At 41.5% G+C, this 10,923-nt stretch overlaps 1 protein-coding gene across 4 annotated transcripts in view; it reads right to left on the bottom strand.

Annotated features, from left to right (window-relative positions):
- The window catches only part of LOC311241301 (ras-related protein Rap-1b), a 46,839-nt gene that overhangs the window by 13,928 nt on the left and 21,988 nt on the right, over positions 1–10,923 (bottom strand). For 3 of the 4 annotated variants that reach the window (XR_014620522.1, XM_084330076.1, XM_084330077.1), the window contains exons 2-4: positions 7,860–7,941; positions 3,239–3,307; positions 408–464 (exon numbers count right to left, since the gene is read on the bottom strand). Coding sequence is in view for 3 of the 4 variants with exons in the window: in XM_084330076.1 (XP_084186202.1) it covers positions 408–464; positions 3,239–3,307; positions 7,860–7,916 (183 nt within the window). In the remaining variant the exon portion in view is untranslated. Of the gene's footprint in view, positions 1–407; positions 465–3,238; positions 3,308–7,859; positions 7,942–8,122; positions 8,127–10,923 lie in introns of those variants that run through there. The other variant, XM_084330075.1, reaches the window with a different exon arrangement.

Genomic DNA, 10,923 nt, shown 5'->3' with positions numbered 1-10,923 from the left:
TGAGGTGTTATAGACATTCCAAGTCTAATTCATAAAGGCGGCAGATAATCAGCACAAGGAACGTCTGCTCTGGTCTCAAAGCATAATGAGCATGAGTAGATACCAGGCATTATGTACAGTCTCAAAGCATAATGAGCATGAGTAGATACCAGGCATTATGTACAGTCTCAAAGCATAATGAGCATGAGTAGATACCAGGCATTATGTACAGTCTCAAAGCATAATGAGCATGAGTAGATACCAGGCATTATGTACAGTCTCAAAGCATAATGAGCATGAGTAGATACCAGGCATTATGTACAGTCTCAAAGCATAATGAGCACGAGTAGATACCAGGCATTATGTACAGTACAGTCTCGAACTGCCTCATCTGAACCAGAAACGATGTGAATCTACTCCAGTCTTACCGTGCCTGCTGTGTCCAGAATCTCCAACATACACTGCTGACCATCAACCTCTACTTGCTGAGAAAGAGAGAGAAAGAGATATAGAGATACAGTCGGTGTGAAAATGGATACACTAGTAAATGTTCAATACAGCTGTGTATTCAGGTGTCAATCAGAACAGTTACTACGGTGCAAACGATCCACTCTAACAATCTTCTTAAAGGGGAACCTTTTTCCACATAATCTCACACATTTCCCAAAAGAAAACCGTTTTTTACACACATTCATTTAGTCAGACAGTTATTGAGTTTGAATATGTCCTCCGGTGATGTCATCAAAGAACTCAAAGAACACCTACGGGAGACTGCAATTCGAAACTGGCCCCTGCAAATGTCCTAACCCAACCCCCTCCAATGTACAGTAAATGACCAAGTATGGCTTTGTCAATATTCCAATGCACAGTTTTGCTTGTACAGTGTACAGTGGACTATGGGTTGGGATAAGGGGTCTGCACGGACATTTAAGTGTGCGGTACCTTCCGTTAAATAGTTTTGCTGCTAATGTATGGTTTTGTTTACATTTAGGTAATGTTGAATAAACGCCTAGCATTGACTTTCGATACTCTGCCTCCGACTCCTATCTTTCGGCACTACAGCTTCAAGTTTCAAGTTTCAAGTTTCTTTAATAGTTGTCATACAGAAGTACAGAATACTTTCATACAATTCACTTTCATGATTTGTATCTTAACTGATGGCAAAGGCAGCTAGCTATCTAAAAGTAGGCTTCCGTTACTCTGTTCCGTGTGCTCTGTTATGTGTGATTTGTATCTTAAGCTACGTTAAACGCTGCTAGCTAACTGAAAGTAGACTTTCGTTCCTTTGTGCCATACAGCTGTACACTGAGTGAAAGGGGAGGGGGCAGGGCTGCTATCAAATCTGACCATCATCATCATCGTCATCATATGGTAAACAAGAAACAAGAATTGTTTTATTTTTATTGGTCAAGTAGTCAGATAATTGAAACAATATGCATTGGCTGCTATTCACTGGTTTGCCCCCTTGCCTCAAATAGATCCGCTATCAGCTCTATCTTTAATCTTTCAAAATGTTCAGTTGCTATCGCATGCACTTATCTGTGTTTCACTACACATATGAGTGCATGCTTACCAACTGTTCGCCTGTTTTTACTGCAACACTACTATCACCGACATCTAAGAAGGGAGATCCCCCCTTGAACGGCCCTTCTAATGTTTCTCTCCTCCACATTGCCTGTGGTGCATTTTTTCCTATTGCTAGGTTTTAGTGAGTTTTTCCTTACCTTCGCGTGGGGTATGTCTGGGAGTGTTGCATTTATTTTCCATTTATTTTAAATTTTTTGGACTTTATGGTGTTTTTGTTCTGTTCTTGACTTATTGTGATGTTTCTTCTCGACTTGTTTAAAAAAGACGTGTCCGGCCCATGGGGACATTAACGTGTGTTGTCGGGCCTTACAAATACATTTGATTTGATTTTATTTGATTTGCTTGCCAGTGAAAGATAGCACTTGTTTTTCATATGTGTATATAATTTAAATATCTAGAGAGATAGACAGACATCTCCTTGTGTTTGTGTTTGTTCAACTCCGGCTGTAAGAGGGACACAGACAGGGCCTGTAAGCAGACAAGACACTGGCCAAGGCCGTGGGCCACATCTATATTGTGTCAGAGGTAACAGCGGCTGGCGTAGCTTAGTAACGAGATTGGCATTGCTATGGCTAACAGCCGTTGTTAGTAGGGATGCTCGATATTGGCTTTTTTACCGATACCGATATTCCGATATTGTCCAACTCTTAATTTCCGATACCGATACGATACCGATATCAACCGATACCGATATATGCAGGGTTTCCCCCCAAAAAAACGGAATAATTTCAGGTAACTAATAATTTCACTGGATGCATTCAAAAGGCTTTCTAAATGTAAGCATTATCTGTGCAAAATATGATCATTAAAAAAGTTAAAATTAACATACAAGTTGTTGAATTAAACCAACATGCATACTTTTGACAATAAATAAAATAAGAATTGGTTCTTACTTGCTTGCCTGGGTAAATAAAGGTAAAAAAAAAAAACATTTTTTTTACCGATACCGATATTTTCCGATATCACATTTTACTGCCGATATCGGCCGATAATATCGGTCGGCCGATAATATCGGACATCCCTAGTTGTTAGGGAAATATACTTTATAGCTGTGGGTTCTTCCGGGTTGACTCAGACAAGCAGACGAGCGTTGACAGCGAGACAGCGAGAAAATAATGAAATAAACATAACCATCAAGGAAAGAGACCACGTTTCCAGTGTTGATTCTTCTGATTACGGATGATGTACCAACGGGGTGATACAGTGTGTGACAGATGTACCAACGGGGTGATACAGTGTGTGACAGGGTTAGGGTTAGGGTTATGTACCAACGGGGTGATACAGTGTGTGACAGACAGCCAGTAAGATCAAGATCAAGATCAACAGATAACAAACACAACGCAGACTTCACGGAAGGCCACATCGAAGAGTTAATTAGAGGCTGCAAGACCACCTAATCTAACGCCAGGCAACTGGATTCATGAGACCACATAATCTGGAGCAGCAGGTTAATTTACTGGACGATCCAGTAAAAAAGGAAGCCTTTTGATTGGATGGGCCTGAGTGAAAAGTAGGTGGGCCTCTAGACTCACCTACAGCTATGTGGTTTCTGTGTGTGTGTGTGTGTGTGTGTGTGTGTGTGTGTGTGTGTGTGTGTGTGTGTGTGTGTGTGTGTGTGTGTGTGTGTGTGTGTGTGTGTGTGTGTGTGTGTGTGTGTGTGTGATCATCTCACCTTTCTGTATGAATCTTCTATTGTAGGGTCATATTTCTCCACAAATATACCCTGCACAAACTGGACTGTCTACAGAGAGAGAGAGAGAGAGAGAGAGAGAGAGAGAGAGAGAGAGAGAGAGAGAGAGAGAGAGAGAGAGAGAGAGAGAGAGAGAGAGAGAGAGAGAGAGAGAGAGAGAGAGTGAGAGAGAGAGAGCGAGAGAGAGTGAGAGAGAGAGAGTTAGCCTGTATATCTTGCAGGGGATCATCCCTATGTTCCCCGGGTTCTATGCTCCCCGCTTTGATTGATTAATAGATTGAAATTTTTTATACATTTTTATTATTTTATTAATTATTAATGTCCGCCTTGTTTCGAACGGTTAAGCTTAGGCCCTCGTTCGAACTGGTTAAGGTTAGAGTTTGGAATCAGGGCTGGTGGTCTAAAATTTTCAATCTATCAATCAATCAAAGCGGGGAACATAGAACCCGGGGAACATAGGACCCGGGAAACATAGACATGCTCCCTCTTGCAGTAGGGCAACCTGTTAGCCTGTATAGCCAGCTTGTTAGCCTGTATAGCCAGCTTGTTAGCCTGTATAGCTTGCAGTAGGCTAGCATTTTAGCATGTATAGCTTCAGTAGGCTAGCTTGTTAGCATGTATAGCTTGGAGTAGGCTAGCTTGTTAGCGTGTATAACTTTGCAGTAGGCTAGCTTGTTAGCATGTATAGCTTGCAGTATGAATTGAAAATGGGGGACCCTGATGTGAACAAGACGAAAGTCTTTCTCTGGTCTGCATCCCCTTAACAATTGTGTGTATTGAGTTGTACTGTACTGTACCCATTCTGCAATCTGTTAATTAAAGTTTTCAATCAATCAATCAGGTTAGCTTGTTAGCATGTATAGCTTGCAGTAGGCAGAGCCAGTGGTTGCAAAGGAAAATGCCAATCAATAACACATACCGTCAAGCTAGCTACAGGAAATAAGCTAACTACATATTTTATAACATATTAATCACACGTTGCTGCAAGGTGTTACCACTTCACTTGATGCTGCAGCCAGTAAGATGTTTTATCATTTGAGAAGAGAGGAGAGGAAATTAGAGGAGATTAGGGGAGAGGAGGAGATAGGAAATTAGACTAAAGGAGGAATGGAGGACAGAAAAGGATAGAGCACCGCAACACTTCCAGTATTCTGAAATCATGGGAGAGAGAGCAGGAGAAAATTAATGAATGTGGATTGAGAGCCTTGCCATTAAGTGGTTGTAGCTACAGCTGTGGGGGTGCTGGAGACATGATCCAATAGACTTATAGGGGTGGGGGGGGACGTAGTAGTATCGCAATACTTTGCGTGGCGATACTGTATCGATACAGTGGCGCCAAGAATCGATATTTAATTATTCATAAAAAAAAATATATATATATATATATTATATTTTTTTTGTATAAGGACGTTGCATTGTTCACTTCAATACCTGTAATAGTACAGTAGTCCACACACACACGTGTGCATTCAGTTAAGTTGGAATATGACTGTAATACAAACAGTTCAGTTTGTCAGGTACATGCAACACAGATTACAGTTTACATCTGTCTGCTTGAGAAAATACCATGTTCCGCAATAAAAATGATTGAAGTGAGATGAACAGACTGAACTTTATTTTATTAGTTAAAACATGTTGACAAAGTTTTACTTTGCAGTTGAAAAAAGGTAATAAATTAAATGTGATAAAAAAATAAAAAATTGCAATACTCAGCGTAGCGCGATATATTTAGTATTGCGATACTATCGTATCGTGACGCAAGTATCGCGATAGTATCGTATCGTGAGGTCTCTGGCGATTCCCACTCCTATTATATACGCCTGAGTCTCCTGAACACGGAGAGACCAATCCAAAATCGATCGTCACTTTCCCGCACCTACTCCCGAACTCTGCATGCACAGATTGATAAACCTAGATCTATGGACAATCCAGAGAGACTCCATGGGCAATCTGCCAATGTGTATCTGCCAATTTCATGATTTTATGTTTATTGTATGTGTATCAGTGATAATCAAACTGTAAACAAAGAGGCCTATTAACACTATGATCGCCGATGACGAGTTAAGACGTCATTCCTAGCCATGCTAATTCTGCCGAAGACGCCGTAACTCGTCTTTGATGTCAATATTTCAAAAATCTGTGACCGAAATCATATTTCCCCTCCGGAGCCCTGAGACACACTGCAAAGCTCCACTCAACTCTCTAGCGGTTCAAGAGCGCCATCTGGTGGCCGATCGGCAGATCGCCAACCGGAAATGAGCCTTTGAACCGGAAGTGCTCATCCATATGTGGTCCGGGCACTCGCTGTCGTTAGAAAGACTCCGTCTTGACACAGTGAACACCGATCGGTGCAAATAACTCGAAAAAACAACATGATTTGGACGTATATACTATTATACAACCTGGAAATGGATCGGGCATTTCTCCATCCCATAATAGAAAAGATTCTGTTCCACGCTCATCTGCCAGCGGCGCGAGGAAGCCACGGTAAGATTCAGCGTTATATTCTAACGTGTTCCATATAAACTGCTATGATGAACATATGACCCACTCTGGATGAATCATCTAACGCTGCCCACGGAATTATAAACGATCCCCCGCCCATCCGGTCATCATCAGATGACACGTAGTAACTTCTAGAACCACGTCCAGTTGAAATTTTTTATCTCGCGCCGATTGCTATCAAACTGTATTTCATCATCAATATAATGCATTTGGAGCTATAAATCACGTTCTGGAGAAAGCTGCAGAAAACGATAAAAACATACTTATACTTTAGACCATATTTTAGTATGAATATGTGAATGAAAAAGTTTAACGTTGCTACACCCTGAACAATACATATAGGACATTGAATGGGCCATAATAATGGCAATTTAGCAATAGAATTTAAAAAGTTATAGCCCTGCAAAGAAGGGGAACTTCTCCATAGACAAATAAGAGCTGGCGAGGGATGGTAAATTATGAATTTAACCCATGGCGATCAAAGTGTTAAGATGTTAGATCATAATATGAAAAACTATGTGATTTAATGTTCTATGCCTTATCTTGACTTTGTCTATTTTGCTGCTGTCTATTTTATGCTCATTTTATGCTTATTTTGTGCCCAATTCTATGTCTGCACTTAATGCATATATCTTTATTTACTGCTGTGAAGCACTTTGAGCTGCAGTTATTGTATGAAAGGTGCTATACAAATAAAGTGTATTATTATTATTATTATTGTATTATTATCTACTTATCAAACAGAGACAATGCAGACATTAGTGTTAAATAAATGTGCATTTAAGTTCAGCAATTTTGTCTCATTTGTTATTATTATTAAATTGTTGTGTTTCATCAGATGCAAATATATCATTATTTATAATTATGTTTCATTATATATTGGCCATTGGTCGCCCTGCTCTCTAAATATTGGCATTGGCCTTGAAAAACCCATATTGGTAGACCACTAGATGAGCTGAGTGCATGAGGGGAGGAGAGAGAAGTGAGGAGAGGAGGGGAGGAGAGAGGTGGGGAGAGGAGGAGAGGAAAGAAAAGGAGGAGAAGAGATGAAAGCTGAGTTGTTTAAAGGATGTTTGTTTAGAAGTAGGTCAGTAGTGTCTATTAGACATACTGTCTATTAGTACTCAGTGAGGTGGAATTAACACACAAACATCCTATTCTTCTAATGGCAGCCATTATAAAACTGGTATCTATTATGTGTTGGGTTTAGTAGGTTGATGGACTGACCTACTCAATTCAGTGTGTGTGTGTGTGTGTGTGTGTGTGTGTGTGTGTGTGTGTGTGTGTGTGTGTGTGTGTGTGTGTGTGTGTGTGTGTGTGTGTGTGTGTGTGTGTGTCAAAGTGAATGTGTGACAAAGTGAAAGGAGAGATATATAAACAACTGAAGAGAGGATAGATAGATAGATAGATAGATGGATAGATAGATAGATAGATAGATAGATAGATAGATAGATAGATAGATAGATAGATAGATAGATAGATAGATAGATAGATAGATAGATAGATAGATAGATAGATAGATAGATAGATAGATAGATAGATAGATAGATAGATAGATAGATAGATAGATAGATAGATAGATAGATAGATAGATAGATAGATAGATAGATAGATAGATAGATAGATAGATAGATAGATAGATAGATAGATAGATAGATAGATAGATAGATAGATAGATAGATAGATAGATAGATAGATAGATAGATAGATAGATAGATAGATAGATAGATAGATAGATAGATAGATAGATAGATAGATAGATAGATAGATAGATAGATAGATAGATAGATAGATAGATAGATAGATAGATAGATAGATAGATAGATAGATAGATAGATAGATAGATAGATAGATAGATAGATAGATAGATAGATAGATAGATAGATAGATAGATAGATAGATAGATAGATAGATAGATAGATAGATAGATAGATAGATAGATAGATAGATAGATAGATAGATAGATAGATAGATAGATAGATAGATAGATAGATAGATAGATAGATAGATAGATAGATAGATAGATAGATAGATAGATAGATAGATAGATAGATAGATAGATAGATAGATAGATAGATAGATAGATAGATAGACTTACTAGAGCAGATTTGCCTACTCCTCCTGATCCTAAGACGACTAGTTTATATTCACGCATCCTGTCTGTCTGTTGGTCCGTCAGCCTGAAATAGAGAGGGAAAATGGGGGTATCAGAAGAAACATCATGAAGACCAAACCCATCGCTCTTGTAGAGCCTGAGGTCGGTGTAGTCAGCAACCCACTCCCCCTATCCCCGCTCAACTCCAACCTACACACGAGACCAAAACAAAACAAGCGGAGGGCTCTTAGAGGTCGCTGTTTGACAGTATCCACCTGAAGAATGGGGCAAATGCACAACTGTGTTTTTTCATTTTCATAAATTCTGTATTTATTATTTCTGGGGATATTAAACATCACACATTCCAACTCTTTAAATCATATTTTCTTCAATAAACAAATTAATTTGTACAAGACAGTTCGTTTTGGGATACCAGTATGTGTGAGATATTTTCTCACACTTATTTCATGGTGAATTGTTCCTTTAAAGTTTATATGGCTCATGGGTCTCCATAGCAGTAACACACACACACACACACACACCTCTGCAACATTTATCGTCATCACAAGTTGATGAGTCACTAGTGTCACCTGCCTCTATTTAAAAACGTAGAACACACACGTAATAACATGTACAACTTGATTGACTGTGGTTGGAGATCAATGTTTTAAACTCTTCAACAGTGGTTGGGAGAATCTCAAGCTTTAAGGACTGTTGGAGTTCATTCCAGGAGCATCATAGCAAAATGCTGATTTACCCTGTTCCGAGCAAACTTGAGGGACCTTAAAGTGGAGATGAAGCAGTGAGCAATGTGATCCTAGTTTGTTTGTTGTGTACCTTGTGTAAGACAGGGTTCTATAATCAAATGTGAAATCTATCTTATTTGTCTGAAAAATCAAATATAATATCCCTGTTTTCAACATGGGCGCCGCCATTTTGTTGCTGACGTCATGGCTGACGTCATGCCACTGGTTGGGTGTATACACTGCCTATAGTGAATGGGTCAGTCAGTAAATAAAATGTTGCCTACAAAACAACGGGACCGCAGTGGTTCTGTTTGTATTGCTCCTGGCTGTTCAAACTAATTTTACCATGTGAGAGAGAGGAAAGTTGGTTAATTTCCACAAACTACCAGTGAAAAAAACAGTGTTGTTGGCATGTTGGCTCGGGCTGGCTGCACTCAGGCGGCGCGACCAGCCTGTTGGACAGGGAAGGAGGATCTGCAGAGAACACTTCATTGCCTCGGATTATGTTGTTGGGGTGGGATGTTTGTCCAGAAGACCACTAATCAGCTGAAGCCTGACCGGCGTTAGCTCTCGGGAGCGATCGCTAGCTAGTTGGCACCAGCCGGCGACCGGCGTTAGCAACCGGAGCGTCGCGGAGCATTCAGCCTGCTGGCTACCTAGACCCACTTCAACCAGCGTCGCGGAGCATTCAGCCTGCTGGCTACACAGCTTGTCGGTGTGCTAATAGCCTCTGCAAGCTAACGGTAGCTGGCTAAACAGCTTGTCGGTGTGCTGGAGCCTGGAGCCAGCTACCGTTAGCTTGCAGAGGCTCCAGCACACCGACAAGCTGTGTAGCCAGCTACCGTTAGCTTGCAGAGGCTCCAGCACACCGACAAGCTGTGTAGCCAGCTACCGTTAGCTTGCAGAGGCTCCAGCACACCGACAAGCTGTGTAGCCAGCTACCGTTAGCTTGCAGAGGCTCCAGCACACCGACAAGCTGTGTAGCCAGCAGGCTGAATGCTCCGCGACGCTGGTTGAAGTGGATCTAGGTAGCCAGCAGGCTGAATGCTCCGCGACGCTCCCGGTTGCTAACGCCGGCCCCGGCTGGTGCTAACTAGCTAGCGATCGCTCCCGAGTCCCGAGAGCTAACGCCGGTCTGTCTGTCGAAGACCGAGGGAACCGCATCAGGCTTCAGCTGATTAGTGGTCTTCTGGACAAACATCCCACCCCAACAACATAATCCGAGGCAATGAAGTGTTCTCTGCAGATCCTCATTCCCTGTCCAACAGGCTGGTCGCGCCGCCTGAGTGCAGCCAGCCTGAGCCAACAACACTGTTTTTTTCACTGGTAGTTTGTGGAAATTAACCAACTTTCCTCTCTCTCACATGGTAAAATTAGTTTGAACAGCCAGGAGCAATACAAACAGAACCACCGCGGTCCCGTTGTTTTGTAGGCAACATTTTATTTACTGACTGACCCATTCACTATAGGCAGCTAACCAGCAGTGTATAAACCCAACCAGTGGCATGACGTCAGCAACAAAATGGCCGCGCCCATAATGCTAAATGCTTCAGAAATGCACACAACAAATCGTTTTTTCTTAGAAACTGCTTATTTTTATAACGTGATTTCTTCTGTGGCTTATCTAAATACTAATGTGATGCTATGAATATGTATTTATCGCACTGCTTCATCTCCACTTTAAGGACCTTGGGCGGCTGATTGGCGCAGTGGGCAAGGCGCTCGCCTCTAAGGCAGGAGACGCTGGGTTCGAGCCCAGCTCTCGGCGTTGCTACCGGCTGGCCGGTCGTTCATACTAACACAATTGGCAAGTGTTAGAGGGTGGGAAAGCCGGTGGGTGGGGATTTGACGTTGTGGACAGCGACTCCTACAGGTCGGTTTGGTGACGCCGGTGCGGCAGAAGCAGGAAGTAACGGGGGCAGCGTGAGCCTCCCACACGTTACTCCTCGTCACTGAGAGTTGGAGCTGCTGCGGTGAAAAGATGCGACAGGCTGCCTCCTCGTGTACCGGAGGGGACACGTGATACAAGGCTTCTGTCCTAACTACAGCCGACCAGTGGGAGGCATAGTCTAGCAACGTTCAAGACAGGGGAGGGAAGAATTGGATAATACGAAATTGGGATAGGAGAAAAATAGAAAATGGGGAGAAAAAGTGGATAAAAGAAATATATAAATAATCTTTTTTTGTGTGTGTATTCCTGTTGGGGCCTCTTGGACCAGATCGACATTGTAAATAAGAGACCTGTTCTTAATGTTTTATCTGGCTAAATATCATAAATTATGATTAAAACTGCTTCGACAACTCTCTTCCTTAAGTTCCTT

Source organism: Notolepis coatsorum (assembly GCF_963971535.1).
Source record: "Notolepis coatsorum genome assembly, chromosome: 15".
Lineage (NCBI taxonomy): Eukaryota > Metazoa > Chordata > Actinopteri > Aulopiformes > Paralepididae > Notolepis > Notolepis coatsorum.
Note: the sequence above shows the minus strand (reverse complement) of the source record. Positions and strands in the feature narration are given on the sequence as shown.